The 26952-nt window shown below is 48.4% G+C and overlaps 1 protein-coding gene across 1 annotated transcript; it reads left to right on the top strand.

Annotated features, from left to right (window-relative positions):
• The first annotated feature begins 1023 nt into the window (after nt 1-1023).
• Nucleotides 1024-26230, top strand: MMP14 (matrix metallopeptidase 14). The gene is made up of 10 exons (XM_082196797.1): nt 1024-1494; nt 10494-10642; nt 15358-15480; nt 16367-16674; nt 17181-17342; nt 17866-18029; nt 18696-18834; nt 19876-20026; nt 21830-21945; nt 23873-26230. The coding sequence occupies exons 1-10, from the start codon at nt 1396-1398 to the stop codon at nt 24193-24195; spliced, it is 1734 nt and encodes a 577-aa protein (XP_082052923.1). The 5' UTR covers nt 1024-1395; the 3' UTR covers nt 24196-26230.
• The last annotated feature ends 722 nt before the right edge of the window (nt 26231-26952 follow it).

The following is a 26952-nucleotide window of genomic DNA, read 5'->3' on the forward strand; positions in this document are numbered from 1 at the left end:
AAGCCACCCGGATTGGCTGGGAATAAATGAAATTATGAAATAATAAAGTAATAATAATAATAACATAATTATTATTTTGGCAGGCACAATGATGGTATAACACCACCACCACCACCAATAGCAGCAACATGATAGAGAAAGACCAGAAAGGCAATGTGGGGTAGTGGTTAGAGTGTAGGACCTGGGAGACCAGGGCAGGGCCGGATTTAGGTTTGATGAGGCCCTCAGCTACTGAAGGGAATGGGGCCCTTTATATATCCAACTGTCCTTGCTGTTTTTTGTGCTGAATATATGCTATATGGTAATTTATGGACCTCATAGGTATCGAAAGCCATTTGCACATAACAAAATAGGAGCCTACACAACACAAAACACTGTTGCTGTATGTAGGTTTTGTTTTATTTGCTTTTTATCTGATGTACATCAAGTTTTTTCCCTTTGATTTTTTTGGGGGCCCCCAAGAGAGTGGGGCCCTAAACTATAGCATGTTTAGCTTATACACAAATCCGGCACTGGGCCGGGGTTCAATCCCCACTTAGCCATGAGCCTCAGGAGGTGACTTTGGTTCAGCCTGGCTCTTTCACTGCCTAACCTACATTTTAGGATTGTTGTGAGCAGGCAACGGTGACAGCGGGAGCCAACCATAGCTGTCAATTTTTCCCTCTTATTGCGAGGAATCCTATTAGGAATAAGGGAATTTCCCTTAAGAAATGGGGGACTTTATTGACAGCTATGGAGCGAACCATGTATGCATGCCGCCTTGAGCTCCTCGGTGGAAAGGCGGCATATGCATGCAATAGTAGCGTTAAAGTTCAGCGCAGAGGGAAGAACCAGGGGATGGGAAAAGAGAGGTAGTAGAAGCGGGAAAGAGATGTGCAGAGATCCTCTGCTCAGAAGTTGAGCCCAATAGGCTTTGCTGCCTCCCAGGCCGCATGTGCAGAGATCCTCTGCTCAGAAGTTGAGCCCAATAGGCTTTGCTGCCTCCCAGGCGCATGCAAGACTGGAGGCTCCCTGCCTTTCTTCCTCTCCTTTCTTTTCCTCCTTCCTCCCTTCCTCCCTCCCTCCTCCCATCTTCTCCCCTCCGAGGGGAGTCTCTCTCTCTCTCTCCATCCTCCTCGCAACCCTCTAATTGGAGCCAGACCCCGCGCCCGACCACGTCTCCACTTTGGGCGAGGGGGAGAGACGGGGCGGAAGGAGGGAGCGAGGGAAAGCAGCGAGAGGAGGGGAGAGGAGAGAGAGAGAGAGAGAGAGGGAGGGAGGGGCAGAGAAACGCGACACCAGCAACTTTTTTCTTTTTTGCACGACGGGAGAAAGGGAGAGGGGGAGAGGAAGAAAAAAAAGGCTTTCGGGTGAGTAGGATCGCCACAGAGCGCCACACTCGGGGGGAGAAGCAACATGTGTCCGTGGCTCGCCCTCCTCCGGCTGCTGCCCCTCGCCGTGGCCTTGAGCGCCCTCCTGCCCCGCGGATCCTCCACCTCCCGCTTTAGCCCCGAGGTGAGTGCCCTGCAAAATCGAGGGAGGTAATGCCAGCTGCTCCTGGCAAGCTTTCCTCCGTGCCTCCCTCCTCTTTTTCTCTTAATCTCCCAGGCTTTCCTTTGCCCGACCTGCTTCTCCGTTCCTTCCCTTGCATCCCTCCACCCGCCTGCCTTCCCCACTCCTTTGCTCTCTGCTTTCCTCCCCGCTTACGTTTTTCCCCTCCTTTTCTTTTCCTTACCGGACAGTTCATTCCTCCACGTTCCCGCTTGGTGCGCTTTTGTTCCGGGGAACCTTTATTATTATTATTATTTTGGTATGAATGAGACCTATTGGAGAAGATCTCCCCATTATTTCCACCCCTTCACTTGCTGGCTTTCCCACTCCCTTCTTCCTGCCCTCTGCCTCGCTCTCTCATTCTCTTGCTCCCGCAGTAGCCTTTCCCCTTGTTTCACTCTTCTCTCGCCTCGCTCTCTCTCTCGCTCGTTTGCATTCTGTACTCCTCTGCCAGCCCAGATTTCTCATTCCTTCCTTCTGCGCCTTCCCCTCCTGCTAAGTTCTCTTAAATGCTCCATTCTTCGATGTTCTTGTCTCCACTTGTCTGCTGCAGAGATGGCTCTATTCCCTCTCTCTCCTTTGCTCTCTCTTTCCCTCGGCCTCTACCACACTCATTCGCTTTCAGCTTGGCACACATTGTTCTCTACTTATTTATCAACCAAGTGGCTCCCCTCCACCTAAACAGGATTCGTCCATCTCTCCAGTGACAGAGCCTTCACCTCTTCCCATTGACTGGGCTTATATATTGATTTCCCCCACTTTGCTTGATTGCTGTTTGCAGTTTAATATTTCTGCCTTCCTTTTTGCAAATTCCTTTGTATGTGTTCTGCCTTCCCCAGCACTCCTCCTTTAGGAAGCTTCTGACATCCACCCTTCCCTGGTGGTCAGTATGGCCTTTCCCAATCACTCCTGATCTTTCCCCCTTTTCTTCTTCTTCTTCTTGAGACGCCCCTTCACGAGTCAGGCACGTTCTGATTTTTCCTTCCTGTATCTTCCTTCTGCCAAACTTCCCATCACCTTTGCTCCTATTCTTTTATTCACATTCCTTCTCCAGCTGTTCTTTCCATCTACTCCTCCCTTGCTTTTTCTTTTACCATCCTTTGTGTTCACCCCCTCCCCTCTTTTCTTGGATGTGTTCTTCAGCTGGACGGAGAGATGGTGTTTTCTATGCCAAGGCATTTTCTGTTCCATTCGTTCTTTTGCCAACCTTCCCCATTCCCTCACTTCTCTGCGCTTTCGTGTTCCAGTTTTGGATGGCTGTCCCTTTGATGCAAGCTCCCTTTCTTCCTTGATTTTGCCCGTCAGCTTAAACACTTTCATGCCTTCTGCCCCCCCCCCAAATATTCCTTCGTTTTAAGGCCTTTATTCTCTTTCGCAACCTTTTCTCTTCCCTTTTGGAGAAATATTGCAGCTTAAACTCCCCTAAAGTGGATGGAAATCCAGCTTGTCTGTTCCCTTCCCTTCCCTACCCCTTTGTTTATGTACTTTTAAAGTTTTATTTATTTGCATTTATGTACTGGGTTCACACACCACCATTTCCACCCAGACACCCTCGAGGCAGCTTGCAACAGTCCATCAGATTGTCATGTAATCTCTTCCTTCCTTTCTGTTATTTGAACTGGCTCCCTGCTCCTTTATAAATCAAGTAATGTTAAGTCACAATTCATTCCTTGCTTCTGAGCCTTCACCATTCTCAACAAGCAGATAATTCCCTCTTTCATTGTGACCCTTTTCCTGTGCCCACTTTGTTCTCAAACTCCCTCCCTATCTTCCCATATCTATCTGTCTGCTTGTCCGCTTATATCTCTCTCTCCATCCACTGTTTTGAAGGGAGTTTGAAAGAGGGATTGTTACTTGTGGTGGTCACACTCATCATCCCTTTTCATTCTTTTTTTTGCCTCACTCAGCCAGACAAAAGAATTATGTGTATACACCAGAGAGAGTGAAGTCTGTCTCAAACCACTTTCAACTCCCTTTAAAAAAAGCTTCCACCTGCCCATCCATCATCTAATCTTATCTACTTCTTAGTCTGCCATCTCTCTGTCACCCATTGAACATCTCTCATCCATATTTCTCCATTTAGCCATACATATCTCAGGCTCCCCATCCATCATTCTTCCATCTTCCTTCCCTCTTTCTTGATCACACTGCTCTCAGTTACGCAATCCTTGAAGGAAGAAAAAAACCCCAAACAAACCACCTTGGTCTCCTTCCAACTTTTCCTTGGCTTTTGACGGCGTGTCTGTTATTGTTACAGTTCCTTTCTTTCTCTTCGTCTTTTTGTTCCTTGCTTTTATTGCCGATCCAAGCAACTTTTGCTGCTGAAACACACACACACATACATTTTTTGTGGTAGCTGGGAATATTTTATGTTATGGGGGAAGAACCCGAATCAAGTCCTGAAATGTCCTCAGAGGAACAAAGAAGTCTGTGGCCTTGGTGGCTGGTTTGGAAGAAAGAGCATTGGGGATCAATGAGGGCTAGAATGATGGTGGTGGACATCCACTGGCAGAAGATGCAACTGGAAGGATGTTTTTTACCTTGTAACCTGATTTTTGCGATAAGTTTGGAAGAAAAAATGAATGCAAAGAGAGAGAGAGAGAGAGAAGGAGAGAGGAATATGGCGAAAGAACTCAGGCAGGAAAAGGGCAGCTTTTCATGTGGGTGTTCTCAGCCAATTTTACAATTGGAAAAAAAATAATAACAAGAAGAAAAGGAAATGGACCCAGCATAGGAAGGCAGAGGAAAGAACAGTTCAGGGAAGTGGCGGTACCAGCTCTGAAAGGGGGTTGGCGGCTGTGACCTTAAGCCACTGGGGTCTGAATGCCAGGAATGAGGATGTGGGGAGGGACGAGACAAAAGAGGGCCTTGTCTGAACCCTCGAGGAAGTTTCAAGTTTGCAAGTTTGCTCGGACAAGATCGAAGGCCCGGGGATGGCTGGGGAATTCACTCTAAGGAAGGCTCTGGCCTAGGATGAAACGAAGGAGGAGGGCAGGACGGTTACTGTACCCAAAGGCTGCGTGGGCTGTGGGTTGTTTGTGTCTCTTTCTCTTCCAAGGGATATTTTTGAGACTTCGGGGATGAGACACGGTGACTTTTTTTAGGGACCGCTCCATCCCGAAGCGAGGGAAGGGAGGCAAGAGGGAGTGCGAAGGGAGAGCAAGCGGAAAAAAGCGGGGGCACGGGGTCTTTTTTTATACCCAAACGTTGGCGAGTAGAGCAAGGGAAATTGGGGGGGGGGGAGCGTCATGGACGGATAGGAAGGCAAGAAAATAATTGGCAACGCCCGAGGGTGTCGAAATTTGTCAGGCTCCTTGACATCATCACCTGGGCCTGCTCCAAGTTCTTTTTTTAAATCTTTGCCTTAAGGGGGTGTGTTTCTGGAAAAAAACACGCACACAAGGCCTTTATGTATAGAGTCTGAAATGTATACATTGCTGCTCACTTTGACCCTAAAGTCCTCATTTCCCTGTGCCCACTTGCTTGACTTAACTCTCATAAGTAAGGCCAAATATATCAGGAAAAGGTTTAGGCTGCAAGTCTAAGCACACTTACTAGGAGCGAGCCCCATCAAATACTTGTTTTGATTATTTATTAGATTTATGTCACACCTTTCCTCAAGGTAGCATGGTTTTCCCCCTTCCTCATCTTATCCTGGGAGGTACTTTAGGCTAAGAGACAGTGACTGGACCAAGGTCACCCAGCGAGCTCCAAGACTGAGAGGGGATTCGAACCCTGGTCTCCCAGGCCCTAGTCCAACGCTCTAACTACTACACCACCTTACTTCTGAGTAAGCACATATAAGATTGTGCATGCATAGTATTCTTCTCCTTTTGTGGAGCGTGGAAAAGGATCTCCTGTGGTGATGTTAAGAGCTCAAGCAGCTTGGCACAAGAAGAAGCACTCCTGCAGATATTTGAACCCCGGGCTCTTATACAGCAGACGTCACTAACTTTGTGTCCTCCCAGGTGTTTTGGAGTACATTCCCACCGTCATCCTGGCTGGAGCTAAAGGGTGATGGAGAGTGTAGAACCAGGAGAGTGCAAGCACCATATTGGTGAAGGTTGATTTAGGGCAGCATTGCCCTGAACTGGTCTCTGTGGTAGAATCATAGAATTGTAGAGTTGGAAGGGACCCCAAGGGTCATCCAGTCCAACCCCCTGAATGCAGGAATCTCATCTCTTCCTGATGTTGAGTCGAAATCTCCTTTCTTGTAATTTCAAGTCATTGGTTCAAATCCTACCCTCCAGAGCAGGAGAAAACAAGCCTGTCCCCTCTTCCAGGTGACGGCCCTTGAGATATTTGAAGATGGCTTATCATACCTGGTGAATGGGGAGCCAGCGTAGGTCCTTCAGAGTTGATGTCGTATGTCTCTAGATAAACCAAGTAGATTGCTAGCAGGTGAATTCTGTATTAGGGGAAGGTTCTGAACTGTATTCAAGGGCAGCCCCATGCGTAGCACATTATAGTAGTCCAAGCTGGAGGGTGCTAGAGATCAGAGTGGCCAGACTACTGCTATTCAAGAAAGACCACAGCTGTCAAACCAACCTAAGTTTCTATGTTTCTTAAAACGTAGTGCAGTCGTGTGTGTGTTTACTTCAAAGTACATCTCACTAAGCCCCAAACCATTGTTTAAGTGGGAAAGAGCAAACAGATTCCTAGGTTGTGGCTGTTTTGTTCCTTCTCTGGCCCAGCTGCTGCTGTTGTGAGTGAAGCTATGGTTTGGCAAGGTGTTATGTCTGATCCCAGACTTGTGGTTTATCCATGAAAGGTAAAACCATAGAACAAACCTTGGTTGCATCTCAAAAGGCCATATTCAGACAGCATGCTAAGCCAAACCATGTCTTAGCAAACAGCAGTGCAGGAGGAGAAGTGGTCACAATCTGCTATCCAGGAAACCTGCATGTTTGTGCATTTGCACTAAACCATGGCTAAGCTGGGTCAGTGCACTGTTGTTGTTGTTGTTGTTGTTATATTATTATATTATTATTATATTACTGTTATTATTATTATGTATTGAATTTTTATACCTCCTTATACCAGGAGGTCTCAGGGCGGTTCACAGAACAAAATCAAAATATAAAACCACAAAATATATAATCAAAATAAAAACAACAACCTAATAACTCTCCCCAGTGGGCTTTAATCAGCTGATGAATTGGTTAAAAGGTAGGTGATTAATCAGCTAAAAAAAAAACCCTCTTGGATTGTTTGACAGCTATTAAAAATAAAACTTGCAGACAGAGGGGCAGCAGCTGTGTTGTATCATCCACTGTATGAAAAGCCAAAATTAGGGTGTTCCAAGGACAGGGCTGCCAATGGCTACCAGCCATGATAAGAACATCAGAATAGAAGAAGAGCCCTGCTGGATCAGGCCAAGAGTTGATCTCATCCAGCATCCTCTTTCTAGGGGTGGCCAGGAAACTCGCAAGCAGTGTGTGTAAACAAGAATAGCCCTCTCCTGTATTTGTGCCCTTCCAGCAACTGGCATTGAGAGAGGTACACTGTTACTAGGCCTGGAGGTTCTACAGTATTTCATTTGTCAAGGCCAGTAATCACAGACAGACCTCTCTTTCCTTCTGGGAATGTGGATGACTGCCCCTCTAATGCCCTTCAAGCCAAGCTGGCCATTGTCATACCTTTGCAAGTTGCACTGTCTGCCCTCTCAGCTGATTTTTCATGGCGTGTCCCTGAGTTCTGGTCTTCCGAGAGAGGGAGAAACATTTCTCTCTGTAGCTAAATGACACTTCCATGTGCAGAGGCACTCTACCTCTGAGTAAAGAACAGGCACCAGGGATAGATATCAGGAAAGACCTGCCCTGCTTATGTCTCAGGACGTTCTTTTGGGTGTCGGCTGCTGTCGGGAAATGGATTGACAGGCTAGGAGGCCCTGTTAAACGATCCGGCCGTGCAGTTGCATTTTGCAGAGGTGGGAGAATCGCCATTGCAAAACCTATCGCATCACAAAGAGTTAACTCTTCTCCTTTCCCAGTTCTTCTCTCTGTCTTCCCCACAATAATTCATTTGCTGCTTGTTTCCTGGGTTTCTCCCTCTGAGCAACATCCCTTTTGAATCACCTGATGTTACGCAAGGAGATGATCTATAATGAGTGTCAATCCTGAACCACAGTTCCTTGTAGAGATGACCCCCCCCTTCCCCTTCTTCTTCTTCCTGCTCTGTTCTTTTCATGCTGCTCAATTCCAGTCTCGCCACAAGAGCAGCTCCCCAAAAGCGTTGCAGAGACCAGCATCTGAAGATCTGATCCCAGGCGTCTTAGATCTGAGGAGAGCCTTGCCCACCCTCTTTACCAAGGGTCACCATGCCTGAAAATGGCTGCAGACAGAGTGATTCACTGTAAAGATCAATGGAAGGGGAGCAGTGGGGCGGTGAGGGGGGAGGAACTGAGACAGCCACAAGGCCTGTGTGCCTGGCAGGAGCTGACACACAAAGCAACTGATAAGTGAAGGAAGCACTTAATAAATCCCACTGAAATTCATGGAACTTAAGGTTGCATTTGATGTTCCCCTGACTGAACTGGGCAGGGGGCAGGGTATGGGGTAAGTTCCCCTTGGCACCAGCCACAGTCATCACAGAATTGTAGAGTCCAACCCCACTGTTCTGGGTATGACTCCTCTTGAGATCAGGTGGTTCTTTGTATTGGGAGCAATGGAATGAATTTATCATGCCCTGTTCGTCGCTATTGCCTTTCATTCAGTGGAGAATGATGGGAAAGAGGGCAAGGCGATCTCGCAGAGGCACAGTGTGTCAGCTCCTGAATCAGTAGGTGCTTTGGGCTCACAGCATACTTTTAACAGATTGGCAGACGGACAGAAAGATGAGTTGAACGTATGGGAATGAGTCGGTGGATGGACAGAGAAAGGAAAGAAAGATGGAGTCAATAGATCAGGACTGAGGATGCTGGGGCCAGTCAGGTGTTGTTGGACTACAGCTCCCATCATCCCTGGCTATTCACCATGCTGATGGGAGTTGGAGTCCGACGGCATCCAAAGGACTAAACAGGTCCTCAGACCCCATGATAGACTATATATATATATGGAAACAGAAGGAATGCACTGTGAACTTTATTTGTTTAGTTCATAAATTTGATATTCTGCTGGATTGTAAAAACAAAACCGCAAAGCGATTATGTAGGTGGATAGGCGTATGTGGAGGGGAAGGTTGATAGTTGAGGGGTGTCCTTTATAAAAGATGCCCTACCTCAAAGCAGGCAACAGAGAACACACAAATGGACTGATATGTAGGGAGGAGTGTGGGAAGGATAGATAGACGGGCATATGCTGAAAGATGGAAGCACTGAGTGGGATTGATACCAGCAATTATTGGGCGGTGAGTCTTTGCCATGGATAGTATGGCTGAGCCGACAGTATATGGACATAGATCAAGGGCGGGGGACATGTGGCCCTCTGGGTGTTGATAGACTACAATTCCCATCATCCCCAAAGAGCATGACCAGTGGGCAGGGGTGATGGGAGTTGTAGTATGGCAACATCTGAAGGGGCCAAATCTTCCCTACCACTGGGATAGGAGAAGCACAGAATACCAATAGTGGGGAGCCTTGTGCCCCATTCTCCAAGTCCTTTGTAAATGGATTCGTAATCTAGAGGTTCCTGAACTTTTTACGTCAGAGCTTTGGCCTGCTGGACATTGCTGCACTCCAACTCCCATCAACCCCACCCAGTGTGGCCAATGGCTAAGGATGATGGGAGATGTAGTCCTGCAAAAGGTCTTGAAGGCCACAGGCTCCGCAACCCAGTTTGTTTGACCCTCCTGGCAGCCAGCTATTTTGTTTTTCTTGAGCTATCCAGAGCGTGCCTGCATGCGGCGAGCGGAGCTAGCAGGAGAAGGGCTGGGATTTGTGGAAAACCTTGTTCTGAGGCCAGGGGTTGGCCTCTATCTGTGTCTGGTTCCTTCGAACCCTATGATTCTGTGGCCGAGCTCTCACCAAAGCGGTGAGCCAAGACTGGGCTGTACCACTTCAGATGTTCAAAGGGGTGGGCACGTAGGCCCAAACTCTTGTCCATATGAAAATAACCCCCTTGCAGAAAATATCAGCACATCAGAGAGGCGGCTGCTCTAATATTCTTTGCCGTGCTCATCTTCTGACTGAAGGGCTTTTGTTTTAAATCGGGTGAGCCCCCCCCCCAGCAGATTGAGGTGGCACAGTCCAGACACAGGTCTGACCATCTTAGTGAGAATGAAGCCTGTAGGTAGAAATGGATGGAGGAAAGAAAAAACCCTGAAACAATTTGCCGTGGCTCAGTCTTCCATTCTGCATTTTTTGGGTTGTGTACCCTTTGCAGTGATTCCGGCTTCACAAGTGCGCTTGTGACCAAACTCGAGATATATAAGCTAATCGCCAAATGGCACCTTAAACTTGGTCACCGCAATGCAATGTCTAGGCGCCTTTTTTGCGGTAGAATTTCTTGTTGTCTTCGTTATGATTATTATTCATTTCATTTCTATACTGCTTAATATTTTAAAGAAACAATCTCAAAAATTGGTTTCCAGCTCATTGAAACATCGAATAAAACAACCCAGAATAAAACAGGTTCAAGCTTCAAAGAAAATATTTCAGATCCTTTTCTAAGTGACATTTGGCTTTCCCCATATTTTATTTACCTACTTAATTTATAGAGCTGCCCCATTGCAGAAGTGCCCCAGGAAGCCAGTGGGCTGGAGCCATTAAGAGTGTCAGGCTAGGAACTGGGAGATCGGGGTTCAAATCCCCACTCGGCCATGAAGGTCACTGGGCCAGTTACAGTCCCTTAACATACCTCATAGGGTTCTTGTCGGGATTAACTGGGGGGGGGGGTCAACAATGTACTCCTTGGAGAAAAAGTTGGGATATAAATGCAATAAATAAGCAAAACGTGCCTGGGGAATTTCGACCACTGCTTGTGAGGACGGCTGTGCTTCTCACACCCATCTCCTTCTCCCCCCAGGCCTGGCTGCAGCAGTATGGCTACCTGCCCCCCGGAGACCTTCGGACGCACACTCAGCGCTCCCCACAGTCGCTCACGGCCGCCATTTCGGCCATGCAGCGGTTCTACGGCCTTCAGGTGACGGGCACGGCGGACTCCGAGACCATGAAGTGAGTTCCCTTCTCCTGTTGCTGCCGCTGCTCACTTCCTTCCTGGGTCTAACCAGTTCAGCATTGCCTACACTGGCTGGCAGCAGCTCTCCAGGGTGTCAGGCGGGGGGCCTTGCGGACGTCTACATTGCAATGCTCAGGCTCTGCCACCATGGCCCTTGGTGTGAAGAATTCTCCCTTTCAAAATCCAGTGGCAACTCTTCTCTGTTGTCACCCATAAAAGCCTTGGGAACTTCGCTTCACCCCTACCCACAAGAGAAGACCCCTTTTTAAAAATCTCTTTTAGACCCATGCCCTTTTGAAGGCAATAATGCTCTTCTCCCTCCCAATAATTTAATTTTTTAGCTTTATTTTGGGTGGTGTGGGGGTTTGTTTGGCTGGGAGAGTTGCATGTTTCTAGAGAAGGCTGCTGCCTGCTTTTTTTTGTCTGTGTTTTCATTCATTTTGGGGTGTTTGTAGCTGTTTTGCCTTCTTTCTCAAGTGGTTTCTGAGCATTGCCAGTTTTTCTCATGGGAAATGCGTGCTTTTGAGGCTCCCCTACAACAGTTTTTGGGGGTTCCAAATGTGCCCCAGGCCCCAAATCATTTGGGACCCCAGTTTTAAGGTGTAGCAGTAAATAGTAATAATAATAATAACAATAGTGATTTATTGCAAACCATGTCCAAAAAAATGGATTGTATTTACATGGTTCACTGAGGTGCTGTGGCAACCGAAGAGTTTTTGGTCTTTTGGTCATGGGGTTGGGGGTAAATAAACAAAACTGTTTTGCTTTACTGGGAAACAGTATCAGAGGGGAATTGTCTCCCTACGTACTGAAACCAAGCATCAATCAAGCAAATGGGATATATTTCTCACAGGTCCTATCATGGCAACCTTCAGTGACCGTTTTTCAGCCATTTTGAAATGAGCGTGTGGCATAGCTGTCAACGTTTCCCGTTTTTAAAGGGAAATTCCCTTAATCTGAATAGGATTCCTCGCAAGAAAAGGGAAAAGTTGACAGCTATGGCATGTGGTCTGCAACTGTGTGCCTTGGTTGCCTGCCGGCCTAAGTTGGGTAAAGAGGAGAACTGAGGGAGAGGACAACTGTGAGGGCCTTCCTCATTCGGGGTAGACGGTTGACGAGACCCAGCCTTGATAAAGCTCTACTGGATAGGATAACTTTTCTGAATTCAAGGAGCACCTCATAGATGATAAATCTCGAACTCAGGACAGGCAAGACCACCAGTTCAAGAGCTGAGATTTGTCCCTTGCGAGGTGCTTCCTGCATTCAGAAAGCTTCTCCTATCCAAACTTCTGAAGACTTGAAGGCCTACGGGCAGTTTTTCCAAGATGCCGCATGGCGTTTCTCAAAACGCTGGTGGTGGGAACACGATATTATGAAACCACCTAAAAGGGCCATGATGTAACTGAGAGAAAGGCTGGGACTGTGGTTGTGGCTGGGTGGCTGGCTTCCAGCTCCCAGTGCTGGCAAGCAGGCAGAACGGCTGAGCAGCATCCTGTCCCAGGGGTGGCCCTAGTATTGCATACAGAGCAAGCAGTGTCTGGTGGAGTTAGGGCTGACCAGTGGAACTCCACACCACAAGAGCTTGGCGAGGGTACAAAGAACAGAGGAGGAGAATTTTAAACAGGACTCAGAAGCAGCTTCCGGGTGGGAAATGGTGGGTCTTCTAGTGCCTGATCTACAAATTTTGCAGTGGGGGGGGCAAATGTATGTACTTCTGCCCCCCCTTGATTATGAACTCTCTCTCCGTGGGGTGGGGGCTCATCTTTCGTGGTGGCAGTGCGTAGTTGCCAACTGCAATGTGCAACATCTTCCTATAAAGCACATTAAGTGGTTCCTAAACTATAAGCTAGCAAAAGATTTAATTAACATTTTTTTTTTATGAGTGTTTACCTTTCCCCTCTCCATCCCCTCTCTGCTCCCTCTTTCTAAGCTCCCCCCCAACCCAGTTTAGTCTAGGGCTAGCACTTGCCTGTCACATAATTGCAAACTCCAGCCGAAAGAGCAATTTTATTTGCCACGCCTGTTGAGGTATGCCAGGACTGCCCTCTGCTCTCCTCCCCTGCAAAGCCTCAGCCAAGCTACACCTTGAGTGCAGGCATGGACGTCTCCTGCCTACAAGCAGAGATGTGCACTGCCTGGAGCTGGCCTTGTCTCGCTTTCGCCAGCCTTGCCACTGCCAGCCCAGCAAGCTATGGCCAAGCTGAAGGTGGCCTGGTGTCTTCTCTGCCTTGGTCAACAAAGATTGGGAAAGCGAAAAGTCTAGCACATCGCCACTATGTTTGGCATATAGAGCTAGGTGACTGGCAGCAAATTGGCACCCCTTGGCCTGTATAAAGCTGATAAACTAGTGTAAGAACTCCATACACACGCTGGGTGATGGGATTTGTAGTCCAAGACATCCAGAGCTGTGGAAAGCTGGTTTGGAGATCCTTTGCAAAAAGGAAGAGTGGGGCAAGAGAAACCCTTTAAAACATGTTATTTGCTTGTCTGTTCTGGCTTAGTGATGATACGGGGAAGGGCTGGGCGAGAGGGTTAATCAGGGATGATGGGGCTTGGAGTCCAACAACTTTGGTGGGGTGGGGCTACTGGTTTCCTTATCCCTGTGCCGAAAGCATCCCAGAAAGGCTTCTTATGCTAGGCAGAGGAAGTCAGAATTGTGGGTGTGGAGGAAGGGAGAGGGAATTGTGGAACTGGCAAAGAATGGCTTAGTGTGCACCCTGGCAAATGACGGTGCCGGAGAAACAAGTTGGCGTGTGTATGCCGCCGTTGTTTCAGGCAGCAGCCCCTCCTCACAACAACGCTGTGAAGCAGGTTACACCAAGAGACTGCGATCGGCCTCAGGTCCACCCAGGCAGCTGAGTAGGGGTTCGAAACCTGGTCTCCTAAGTCCTATTCTTGCATGCAAAACTTTGTGCTACTCTCCCACAACACTATGGCTCCTGAAGCAGAAGCCCGGAATGATACCCCTCCGCATGAATCCATGGGGGCCCAATCCACCAAAAAGTTACCTCGTACAATCTTCTGTCTAATGGAGCTGTCGTCAGCCTGCCTCCTGCTCTCAATAAGACCCAGAATCAGCTGTCTGAGTTACGGGCCAGTGGCTATTGGCTTAGCTTCCTCAGTCTATGATGCCACCTCTTGTATTTCTATGTTGTGAACTGCCCCTGAGATCTACGGTTGAAGGGTAGTATACAAATTTAAAAATAATAATAAAGAATATCAATGCAATCAGAGAGCAGAGACAGGGCTTTGCCTCCTTAGGAGTCTTGCTTCTCTTGGTCTTCATAGCAGTGGGCATCGTATATGATCACAGCATCATCATCTTGAATCGTTCTCCATCTGTAGTTTCAAGCGGCAGAGGCTGGCTTATTATTATTATTGTTATTAATTTTTTTTATTTATACCCCACCCTCCCTGGCCAGAACCGGGCTCAGGGCGGCTAACACCAATAAAACTACAATAAAACGTAATAGAAAAAGAAAAAACCGCTAATTAAAATACAGGTTAAAATACAATTTAAAATGCAGCCTCATTTTAGTAGTAGCCTGTAAATCAAAACCATAAGGGGAGGGAAACATGAGGGTCAGACTGAGTCCAAGCCAAAGGCCAGGCGGAGCAGCTCCGTCTTGCAGGCCCTGAGGAAAGATGTCAAGTCCCGCAGGGCCCTGGTCTCTTGTGACAGAACGTTCCACCAAGTCGGGGCCAGTACTGAAAAGGCCCTGGCCCTAGTTGAGACCAATCTAACCTCCTTGCGGCTTGGGACCTCTAAAGTGTTGTCATTTGCGGACCTTAAGGTCCTCCGCGGGGCATAACAGGAGAGGCGGTCCCATAGATACAAATACCACACTGCCCCACCAACCTTGGTTTGCAGCTCCCCACCTCTGCTTTCCTGTCTACAGTCTGCCCAAGGGTGGAAGTACCCTGTCTGCTTCCTCCCCCTGAGTCTCAGTGTTGCCGTTTTAGGACCAAGCAGGGAAAAGGATGGCAGAAAGAACTAGAATGAGCTGGCTCTGTCTGCCATTGACTCTGACTTCACCTGCTGTTGTGTCCCCATGTCTTCCATTCTACCTGTCTTGATACGCACCAACCCCCACTAGTTTCAAGATGGCTAGAATGTAAATAACTGTTCCGACGGAAGCAGCGGTAAATGCTGGCCAGATGTCAAGGCATCGTCAACCACCAACATCACCGTTTATCTCATGCTTTCTAAATGTAAGTCTCAAAGCAGTCCATAAAATATGCAAATACTTCGAACTTTTAAAAGCAAACGCGTCAATAAAATACAGTTATAATTTTTTTGCTGAAAGCGCTCCTCCAACAATACTGACCCTATACGAAGGACACATGCTACCCCAGCCTACTAAATGATTAACACCACAGACAGGCCGGAAATCATACTGTAGTATGATTCCAAGAAGGAACCAAGGGTAAACAGGAATGACTTAGCCTGGCAACTGAAAGCTGGCAGTGGTGGTGCCAGGCTTTCCACAATTCCACAATCGGGGAGTGATCACTGAAAAAGCTTTTCTCACATTGTCCCCCTCTCTCAGAGGCGGCGCATGAAGAGAGACGGACCTCATGTCAAGTTGCTGAGCCCGGACAGGTTGTCTGCACGGCTAACATGGGGAGGTCGACCTACAGAGACTTTGGTGAGATAGAAATGTGTTTCTCAAGGGCAGCTGGAACCTTAAATGTGTCTTCTTTCTTCTAGGGCTATGAAGAGGCCCCGCTGCGGCGTCCCAGATAAATTTGGAGCGGAGATCAAGGCCAATGTCCGGCGCAGGCGCTACGCCATCCAAGGGCTGAAGTGGTCGCACTACGATCTTACTTTTTGGTGAGCTTGGCAGAGAAGACGGTGTGGGGCAGGGAGTCGAAGGGCTGATCTGTGGGAAAGGAGAATTAGCTGTGGGGATGGCTCTGTCAGAAGAAAGGCAGGCGATACAGAATTACGGGGGGCAGAATTCTGACTTGTTACCAGAAGAAAATGCAAATATGGGGTTATTTTTATACACATTTCGTGTCATCCTGATGTTGAAATCAACGTGGGACTTCAAAGGGGGAAACTTTTAGGAGATGAGGCAGTGAGGCAAAAAGCATGAGTAAAAAGTGGCCTCTTGAGAAAGACCTGGGAGCTACATGGAAGGCAAAGTCTGACTCCTCAAGCCCCACTCTCAATTTCCTGCTCTGCAGCTTCATTTTTGAGTGCCCCACATGTATTCTAGCAAACATCATTTGCTCAAACTAAACACTTAAGATAGGAAGAAATCTGACGGTCCGAATAAGCCAACACGTTTAGCGCTACAAATCCAGATTCCCAGGTTTCCAGGCAACGGAGCAGATTTCTCCCACCCTATTTTTCAGTGTTTTCCCTGAAAGTTTCCCAAAGTAGCTGTCAGAGGAAGGGCAGAAGTCATAACAAGCTTTTGGCACCATTGTCCTGCCTGAAGAGCCATCTTAAGAGGGGGAAGCAGCTAAATGGGGTGCGTGACTGAGAAAGGAGGGAGAGCTTGGAAGGTCATTTTAGCCGGACAAAAGGAAATCTGAAGCTGGTTGGACAGGGATGATTGATTAGGAGGATTCTAGGGATCCTGAGAGGGATGTCTAAGCGATCCCTTTGTGGAAGCAGCGCAGGTTCAGAGGCCTACATGCCTGAGATGGTTGAGGTATCAGGACGGGCCTTTCCAAAATCCTTGGTATTTCAACGTCTGCTTCTGTTCCAGTATCCAGAACTACACACCCAAGGTAGGAGAGCACGCCACCTTCACCGCAATCCGACGCGCCTTCAGTGTGTGGCAGTCTGTAACGCCACTGCGCTTCCGCGAGGTTTCCTACTCTGACGTGCGCGAGGGCCGTCAGCCGCAGGCCGACATCATGATCTTCTTCGCCGAAGGCTTCCACGGCGACAGCACCCCCTTTGATGGCGAAGGAGGCTTCTTGGCCCATGCCTACTTCCCTGGGCCCCACATCGGTGGTGACACTCACTTCGACGCTGCGGAGCCCTGGACTTCCCGCAGCGATGACCTTAGCGGTGAGTGGAAGTTTAAGGTGCTGGAAGGACTTTGGGGTGGGATGGGGGAGATAGAATGTCAGGAAGAAGAAGCGTAGATGGTGGCAGACGTGACTGATGAACCCTTGCGTGGGAATGAGTCACTATGAGTAACAACCGGCGAGAAAAAAGAACCCCTCTCTCCTCATCGGCTCGAGACCAGCCAGAACATCACTTCCTTTTTCTAGTTCCCCAAATCTCATAATGAAGTGAGTTCTAGACAAAAGCAGAAGGACTTCTTAGGAAGGAAACCCCCTGTATCCAATTCCTTATTTTCTCCTGAGCCCAGCCTTTGTTCGATCAGAAACGATATCTGTGAAAGAATGGCCCCGTGTCCAGCTATCCTTGACCCAAGTAGTGCTAAATTCCCCTTGGCCAAGATTTTTGCACTCCTTGAACCATTCAGTGTCCTTCATCTTGAGGGGATGGTTGACTCTGGCAAACCATTTGCAAAGGACGCTGGTAAATCGTTGCTTCCCTCCTCGTAGGAAATGACATTTTCCTGGTTGCGGTGCATGAACTGGGCCACGCTCTGGGTTTAGAGCACTCGAACGACCCGTCCGCCATCATGGCCCCCTTCTACCAATGGATGGAAACGGATAACTTTGAGTTGCCGGAAGATGACCGGCGTGGCATACAGCAGTTGTATGGTATGACCCCTCTTAACTTCCGTTGTGACTTCTGACCCCTTGGCCTGATTCCATTTCTACTCTTATATCACTCTCACATGTCAATTGTTGTTCCCTTAGCATGGCCAATTAAGAGAGTGCTTCAAGGGAATGGCGGCCATGTTTTCCTGGCCCTCTTTGAGGCTTTCTGCTTCCAGTTCCACTCAGCTGATTTTCTGACTTTACACTGACAACTAGCTGCTTTCTTTGGAATAGGGATATGCTCCGGAGCGCAACGGAGTCATTCATCTCTGTTGTTTGCCCCCTGCCATTTTGTAATTGGCGGAATAGTGCCCTTGAACATGGAGGTTTGGTTTTAAGTTGTTGTGGCTAATAATTCCTCAAAAAAGGGGGAAATCTCAGGCCAAACTAAAATCACCCCAGTTCTTCGCTGTAACCCTGACTTCTTAGAACTTTCATTGCATGTTTTGTTCACACACAAAGCTGAGCCTAATCCTGCACCCAAAGGTTTGAGATTATTAACCCTTTCCATCCTTGCCTCCAGGAACCGAAATCGGCCACCCCAGTAAACCTCCGCCTATCCCTCGAACCACTATGAAGCCCCGGGTCCCAGACCGGCCGCCCAAGAACCCAACGTACGGCCCCAACATCTGTGACGGGAGATTCGACACCATCGCTGTGCTAAGGGGCGAGATGTTTGTCTTCAAGGTTAGCCCAGTGTGGGGAGCACAATCAGAGCCTTAGGCTGTGGGGAGGGCAAAGCAGAGAGGGGAGGTTATGAGTTTGTAGGAAGGGCGATAGCCCTGCTTTGGAGCCATCTCTGAAAATGCTATTATCTGGGTTTATGTTTGCTACATAAAAGAGATAGATTCATCATTATGCGACAAGATTTTCTTTGGGGGGAACCCTGAACTCTGCAACCTGTATATGGTATACGGAGATTTAGCATTTTACTTATTTTGCGTAATTTATTAAGCCTCTATTAGTCATGGTTTCAGACTAAGGTGTGTGTAGGCCTCTAGTGCCAATTCCCTTGATAGCTACTGACATTTTAAGTGGAATCTCCACAAACACAGGTTTAATATTTGCTATGTATTTTCAAGCTTGTCTGTTTAACCTTAAGGGCTGAAAATGTTGTTGTTGTTTTTTAAATTTAATAGTCAGAATGTAGAAACCAGTACCCAACACCAACTTTCATTAGTAACCAACGTCAGCCCAAACTGTGGAATTGCAAAAGCGTGCAAGCACCAGCTATTATTGCAACACCCATTAGCATCAATATCTTCATGCATGGACCCACCGATCTAAGTATGCAGGGCAATCTAAACACTGTTTTACATCATTTGACACGTTTGGAAACTCGCTGCTTTCCAGGACAAATGGTTTTGGCGAGTCCGGAACAACCGAGTGATGGACGGGCACCCTCTCCCTATCGGCCAGTTCTGGGTTGGTCTTCCCTCAACAATCAACACAGCCTATGAGAGGAAAGACGGCAAATTCGTATTCTTTAAAGGTTGGTGGACTGTTATGAACTGTTTGCTTCCGAAGGCAGCAAGGTCTTCCTCAGTGCGGGATGCCAATATGTTACATACCGTATTTTTCGCCCTATAAGACGCACTTTTCCCCCTCCAAAAATGAAGGGGAAATGTGGGTGCGTCTTATGGGGCGAATGCAGGCTTTCGCTGAAGCCTGGAGAGCGAGAGCGGTAGGTGCGCACCGACCCCTCTCGCTCTCCAGGCTTCACGGACATATCCCTAAGCAGCGGGAACGCTCCCGCTGCTTGGGGAGAGTTGCCGGCATCCCGAAGCCTGCGCGCGCTGATCTCAGCGCGTCCAGGCTTCGCGGACCTCTCCCCAAGCAGCGGGAACGTTCCCGCTGCTTGGGGAGAGTTGCCGGCATCCCGAAGCCTGCGCACGCTGACCTCAGCGCGTCCAGTCTTCGCGGATCTCTCCCCAAGCAGCGGGAACGCTCCCGCTGCTTGGGGAGAGTTGCCGGCATCCTGAAGCCTGCGCGCGCTGATCTCAGCGCGTCCAGGCTTCGCGGATCTCTCCTCAAGCAGTGGGAACCACCGCTGGGCTCCCACGGCTTGCAGAGAGCTGCCTGTTTGGGGGCTGGGGTCGGGGGAAGCTCGGGCTGCCCCAGCCCCGCGCCTGGGGGGGAAATAATTTTTTTCCTTTATTTCCCCCCCAAAAAACTAGGTGCGTCTTATGGGACGGTGCGTCCTATAGGGCGAAAAATACGGTAACTAAATATATTATTCCACCTTTCCCAAATATATATATATATATATTAAATTACTGTGATTTATATACCTTTTAATTGCTGAGGTGGGCTGTGCTGCTCTCCTGCCAAAGTCCCTTCCATGGGAAAACAGCCTTGTAGGCCAAATTGGGACCTGTGCCGGGCTAAATTTGGCCTCCAGGTCAAAGCCCCACCCCATAATTCTTTGTGGTGTTTGATGGGGGTGGAAGTTTGGTCCTCTGGCTAGGGAATGCTAGACGTGGTTAAGGCTGCTGGTGCATCTTGGGAAATCAGGTGGCCTTCCTTCTTTCAGGGGACAAGCATTGGGTCTTCAACGAGGCTACCTTGGAACCCGGTTACCCAAAGCACATCAAGGAGCTGGGCAGAGGGCTTCCCACAGACCGGATCGATGCCGCTCTTTTCTGGATGCCGAGTGGGAAAACCTACTTCTTCCGGGGAGACAAGTGAGTTACCGATAAGCTGTTGTGACCCACTAAAGCGGGTCACATTTCGCACCCAGCAAACCAGACCTCTTGCCCAGCAAACCATTGAAATTGTTTCAGCTTCAAGACTTCTAGTCATTGGCTTTGCCAGGTGAAAATGCGGGAGGATTTGGGTAACGAGCGCCGGCTGTTTTGGGGGAAGAAACCACTGGGTGGTTCAATGAGTCCTTTGTCCCTGCACCCGGGTCAGAAGGGTAATTTGCACGTCAGGACTGCTGCAAAATTCCCTGTGGCTTTGCCCTGCCTGGGCACAGTTCACCATCTCTCATGTCCCTGGACTCACACTCAGGCTCCACCTCCCTGCTCGGCAGGCGAGACAGGCTGGCCGCAACCTTGGGATCCCACTTCAGTCAGCTTCCAGCAGCCCTCCACTGCGCTGCAGGACACCTGGGCCCAAAACTCTGCCTGCGTACATCTGCTCTGGCTCCTTGGGACCAAAACAGAGTTGGAAGAGGTTGGAAGGGCCCAGCCCCTTCACTCAGCGCTCCCACCCCTATCCATCATGGTCTTTCGAAGCATTCTGTGCACGAGTGTCTGAAACTCATTGCTGTGTCCAGGAGGCCATGTGCAGAAAGGATTGCCATGCAATGGCAGCTTCCCTGGGCAGAGTGGAGAGAAATTGCTGCAGTTTCTCAGAACGAAGCAGGTTGCCAGCCAAGTCTCTGTGGGAAGCGAGTGGTCATTGGGAGACCCTTTTTGTGAGCTTGCAGGTGACGCAGTCCCTTTTGTTTTCCATGCATAATTTTTGGGAAGCTTTTTTGCAACACACCCCGAGCCCTAGAATAGGTTGCTTGTGCAAGCAAATGGACACAGGAGGATAGGAAGTTGACATAGTTAGGCCATTGGGGACCCATCTTGCTCAGTACTGTCTTCGCTGACTGACGGCGGCTCTCTAAGGTTTCAGGCAGCCCTGCTTGGAGTTGCGAGAGATTGAACCCCTTCTGTATGCAAGTCAGATGCTGTACCACCAAGCTATAGCCCTTCCAAACAATATTCTACTGTGAGTTGCAGGGGGGGAGGCAAAGAGCTGAAGATCAGGGCACGGAAGCAAGTTCTGCTCCTCCAGCTAACTAGGAATCTTCCTCGTCCTTCCCTTCTGGGTTCTGTAATTTCACCAGTCAACACCTACACATTTCCAAGGCTGTCTTCCCATCCTTGAGGGCGAAGAGATTGGCTTTTATTTCAAAAGAACAGCAACTGAGATTGACAGGATGCTGAACGCTGCACCTGCCCTCAGAATCTCTGCTTTGCATGATCACCTTGAGAGATAGGCCAACATAGAAGTGTTTCTGGTTCCTTATTAAACCTAAAGGTTTAGTTCTTTTGGTTGCCAGTTTGCTGTGTGCAAGTTAGTAGCCCTGCGGACCTCAGAATACTGCCCAGGGCAAAAAGTCCCAAGTCAAGGCAGTGGGGGATGTTCTTCTGAGTAAATTTAGCTTGGGCTGCACACTGCAGACGTTTTACCTGTAGATCCTCAAGAGCTGTCTTGCTCATTGACACCAAAGATCCAACAACTGCAGGCATGAGATGTTTCAGATATTCTTAGATTGCAGCTTTCTGAGCACTGGCCATGCTTGCTGAAAGGGCTGGTGGGAGTTTTCCACCCTTTCTAAAGGCCCTCTCTTAGCCACATCATGCAATCTTGAATTCCAATTTAAGGCATTGTCATCCCGTCAGGGGGTTTTGCTACAAAGAGGGAAGCAATTACTTTTCCTCTTTCTGCTCTGCAGTCTTTTTAACACAGCGTTCTTTTTCATTCTTCAGATATTACCGCTTCAACGAAGAGAGCCGAACGGTCGAGCCCGGCTACCCCAAACACATTTCTGTCTGGGAAGGGATCCCTGAGTCACTCCGGGGGGCTTTTATGGGCAGCGATGAGGGTGAGAAAGGGGGAGCGGAGGGGGGGCTATTGGGTGGGAAGAAAAGGGGGTGATGAAAATGCTCCACTTTCTAATGCAAAACTAGGAAGGATGCAGCCCGCCAGATACTGACTGATGTAAGAAGCAGCTGCCAGCATTCTGTGACCAAGAAAGAGTGAATAGGATGCACATGAATAAAATTGGATGGCGGTGTGCAGATAGGGTCAGGATTTGATACCTAATAGCTGGAGTCATTGTAGCAGGGAGCTTAATCAGCAGCCACCATATTGCAGCTATGCAGAAAAAGCTGAATTGCTGCACTCTAGGGCATTGTTGGGACGTGGGTGGCGCTGTGGGTTAAAGCCTCAGCGCCTAGGGCTTGCCGATCGAAAGGTCGGCAGTTCGAATCCCCGCGGCGGGGTGCGCTCCCGTCGTTCGGTCCCAGTGCCTGCCAACCTAGCAGTTCGAAAGCACCCCCGGGTGCAAGTAGATAAATAGGTACCGCTTACCAGCGGGAAGGTAAACGGCGTTCCGTGTGCTGCGCTGGCTCGCCAGATGCAGCTTTGTCACGCTGGCCACGTGACCCGGAAGTGTCTCCGGACAGCGCTGGCCCCCGGCCAATAGATGTGAGATGGGCGCACAAACCCCAGAGTCTGTCAAGACTGGCCCGTTCGGGCAGGGGTACCTTTACCTTTACCTTTACCTTTACCTTTAGGGCATTGTTACACATTCATTGATTATTATGAAGGGAGTGCACAGTTTCCCTTCCCTTCCCTATCCCTGTGAGGCTGATGAGGCTGAGAGATATGGGCTGGCCTAAGGGTCACCCAGTGAGGATCATGGCTGAGAGAGTGATTTCAACGGGAGCAGGCCCTCGTCCAATATTGCGTCTCCTCACCGTTGCAGTGAAGGCAATGCCTGCCTTGTCCCCTGATGTTGGCAGAGGGTAGCCTGGCCTCAGCCGCAGGAATCTCCTGAAGAAATGCAATGCACCTAGGTGCATAGATTATGCAAAGAATGCCTTCCAGGTGCTTCTAGTGTGAAAATCAGCCCCCTGCACACTCAGCCATTCAAAAGGCGTCCCGTTTTAATGACTAATAATCGTTTGAGCCTTCATGAAAGATGGCTGATGCGATACTGTTGACCGCCATTGTGGAGTTAATGTTGTGTTCCTAACATGATTCAGCGGGTTGCAGCTGGTAATCGTTTATTAAAACATGAATTTTTCATTATGTGAATTTTTTTTAAAGGAAGCTTTACCCTTCCCAACTCTGATCAGGAAGCCATTTTGCTACAATGAAATGTAAAATGCCTTAAAAAGTGATTATAGCTTGAATTGAAACCCAGCCGTAAAAACTTGTTGATCTGGAACCAAAGGTTATTTTTACAAATTTCTAACGTGAAATGAAAGTGAAGATTCAGATAGAAAACATTTTGCTTTCAGAATAATGAAACTACTCAGTGTGAAATACCATTTTTCTCACAAAAAAAGTCTTGCTTTTATAATTTACACATGCCTTTATAATTGACACATTGGTGTCAAATCCAAAGGGAAGGTCTGAAATCAACATTAGGGCCACAAATTCTCCATATGTACTCAAAATGGGGGCAGAAAATGAAATTCGGATTCCAAAGCTTAATCTGCAAAACACAGGCAGATATCACTTGAATTCCAAATCTGCACACGAAATAAAACGTGCTTTGCAAGGTCCTCAACTTGAGACTGAAAATTAACTTTGAAGTAGCCACCAGACAGATCCTACATCCCTACCTCAGATGGGTTTACAAATTAAAAGTGGGGTTCAGAATTTCACAAAACCCATCTCGAATTTTATTTTATTGGGAATGATCCCATTGTTGCTCTCGGATAATTTTTTCCTTTGCTGTTATAACTGACTCTCATTTTCTTCCCTGTTTCTTGACCACCCCCTATTCCTCCCCCGTATAGTTTTCACCTACTTTTACAAGGGAGACCGTTACTGGAAGTTCAACAACGAGAAGCTGAAGGTCGAGCCAGGGTACCCCAAGTCTGTGCTCCGAGACTGGATGGGATGCAGTTCGGGCGGCGACCGCCAGGAAGACGGCGAGGAGGTCATCATCATCGAGGTGGACAATGCGGAAGCAGGGGAGGTGAACGCAGCCGCTGTGGTGTTGCCCATCCTCCTGCTGCTCACCATCTTTGCCCTGGGGATCGCCCTGTTCATCTTCAAGCGCTACGGCACGCCCAAACGGTTGCTGTACTGCCAGCGTTCCCTGCTGGACAAGGTGTGACAAGGCGAGCTCCCTCGCTGGGCTGGGAGCACCAGGTCCCTCCTGTCTCTCTCGCCTTGGCCGCCATCTCTCCTCCGGTGCTTCTTTCGTGAACCCTTTTGCCCTAGTCGCCACACTCTTCCTTCTCTGCCTTTCCCCGGTGCTGCCCTGCCGCCATTTTGTCCTCCCTGCGTTCCTCTTCTGGCCTTCGTTCTGCCACTGCTCCTTGCGTGCTACTTCCTTAAGCCATGTCCCGATCTCCTCTTCTCCACTTCCATTTTCTCCTTCTGCATCCTTTCCCCTGGTCCCGTTCTCCCTCCTCTCCTCTCCTCCCCACTTCTCCTCCTTCTCGGTCTCTTCACATCCCCTCCACCCCCAGCGAGTGCGCTGAGCATGCTCACCATGAGTGTAACTTGAGGAGGCAAAAGAGGACTTTCCCCCATGCTGGCTTCGGTCTCCGCCCGACCCCCGTCGCAGTGCACCCTTTGACCTCCGCTCGGGAAAAGGAGACTTCGCTTTGACCTGCCAACCTGCAAGGCAGGGGGATAAGACGGCACACTGTGAACGCCCACCAAGGTTCCCCCCCACCCCCCGCGATCTCCCATGGGTGGGATCGAGGTTAAATTATCACGGCGACCCTCCCAAGTATCCGCTGTTGTTAATGCCGCCCGCCTTCTTTCAGGGTCACATGGGAATGAATGATGGGCAGAAGGATGGGTACCCTCTATTAGGAGTGATGGGAGGGGAGTTGCAGGTTTCGGCCTCGTAGTGGGCGGAGCTATGCAGACGAAATAGGGAAGCTGCAGAATTTTGGGGCGGGGCAACGTAGCACAGCATTCCAACTCGTTTTATCATTCCATTGGGCGTGGCTTGAAAAGGAGGGAGGAGCCATGGCTGACCAATAGAAGCGCTTATGTAGATGACCCAACAGGGAGGGCCCTTGGTGGAAGACAAGGGGTGGGGTTTAAAATGTGGGGCGTGGCATGACAGCTCATACCTTTCGGAGGTGGGGAAGCATCTTAAAGGGCCAAACCTTGGGAAAGTGGAGGTCTCCCACGCAGCAGAGGTGGAGTTGGCCATTGGTACCTTGAATGCAACAGAGAGCGGGGCAAGTCTGGGAGCAGGAGGAAAGGGAAGGGTGGTTGTGGCGGTCGGTCTGGAGGTGGAGGTAGAGCAGGAGGAGGTGTAGAATGGGATGGAGGTGGTCAGCACGGTTCAAATGATTTTGCATAAATGTTTACTCCAATGTCTGATTATAAGTGCATGAAGTTTACAGTTGTCACTTCCAATCCATTCTGGATTCTTAAAAAAAAAAAAAGCAAAGTAGCAATTTCCAAAAACCGGGGGGGGGGGGGGAGTGGAAGAAAAATTCCTATTGCACCAGAGAACTGCCTCAAACTGCCTTATCCTCCTTTCTTAGGGAAAACGTTTAATTTTGTTTGTTTGTTGAATATGTAATTTTTTAATTATTCTATAGAAATTCCTTTTTTGAAAAAAGAAAGTTTAAAATAGTGCATTAACAGGGTGGGGAAATCAGAATAGGGGTGGGAGATGGAACCCCCAAATCCTGCAGGCCGGGAACGAGGTATCTAAACTCTCTCCTATTCAGACCATTTTCCATTGGGGGTGGGGGAGAGCGTGTCTGAATTCTGGGTCTTGTGTTTTCAAATGGTCTCCAAACGGAATTAAACTGTGTTTAACGATACATTTGGGTTTGTGGGCGGGTTTTTAATATTGTTAATTGTTTCACTTTATTGTTATTATTATTTTGCTATTATTAATAAACACCCATTCTTTGGGAGGGGAATATAACATACATTGCTGGGGCCTGTAGGCTGTTTTAAATCTGTTATTCCTTTTAACGTTTAGCAATAAAAACCCCCATTTCTGGGTGGAAATGGACTCAAAATGCTGGGAGTTTTCAAACATTTATTTTATTTTATTTTTGTCCCCGCACAATTTGTTCATGACTATTTTGTTATTAAAAATAATCACCAGATATTTTTTTTTTTTTTTGGAAAAAAATAAATGCTGGAATTTCCCCTCCTTTTTAGTAGTATGTTGTATTAAAGTGTGATTTATATTTCTTTTTTGGGAATTAATATCTAAATACTCCTGAGATATTTCTGCACATTCCTGGAAAGTTTGCTTGCCATTCCTTTTCATTGACCCAAAGAAATGCTAATATAGAAATGCACAATGTGTTTGGCCCATTAAGGGCTAAGAGCCAAGTTCAAATCTAAGAATAATCGCAGAGCTACGCTTCTCAAGAGTGTTTTAACAATCAATCCCTTTTCCCAGGGAACTCTTGAAAACTAGCACCCTTTCAGCACCCTTAACCAACTACACTTCCCAAGATGCCATAGGGCAGGCATCCCGAACCTTCGGCCCTCCAGATGTTTTGGCCTACAACTCCCATGATCCCTAGCTAACAAGACCAGTGGTCAGGGATGATTGGAATTGTAGTCCAAAACATCTGGAGGGCCGAAGGTTCGGGATGCCTGCTTTAGGGGAAGCTGCTGTGGCTGTTGGAAGTGCTATGATACCGCTTTAAATGTATGGTGCAGAATGGCCCTGAATGAATGGCCACTAACACTTCTCTGCCAAAATTAGCTGCTCGAAATCATCCTGGGATACTTTGTGGAGTCAAACACCAGAGCGAGGCTTTGGCTGTGATGAAAGTCACAGGGAGAAGATGAATTGCAGAAACGCCACACTTCCTGTCCCCCTGGCTCCTCTGATCTTTTCAGAATTGAAGCTTCATGTTTGGGAAATTTT

This window comes from Podarcis vaucheri, assembly GCF_965113315.1.
Source record: "Podarcis vaucheri genome assembly, chromosome: 13".
In the NCBI taxonomy this organism is placed as follows: domain Eukaryota; kingdom Metazoa; phylum Chordata; class Lepidosauria; order Squamata; family Lacertidae; genus Podarcis; species Podarcis vaucheri.

Bases quoted from the DNA above. Each gene is read 5' to 3' on its own strand.
- MMP14 (XM_082196797.1), top strand. From the start codon at position 1,396: ATGTGTCCGTGGCTCGCCCTCCTCCGGCTGCTGCCCCTCGCCGTGGCC. The intron at 1,495-10,493 runs GTGAGTGCCCTG...TTCTCCCCCCAG, and splicing joins CCTCCCGCTTTAGCCCCGAG to GCCTGGCTGCAGCAGTATGG. The intron at 15,481-16,366 runs GTGAGCTTGGCA...CTTCTGTTCCAG, and splicing joins CACTACGATCTTACTTTTTG to TATCCAGAACTACACACCCA.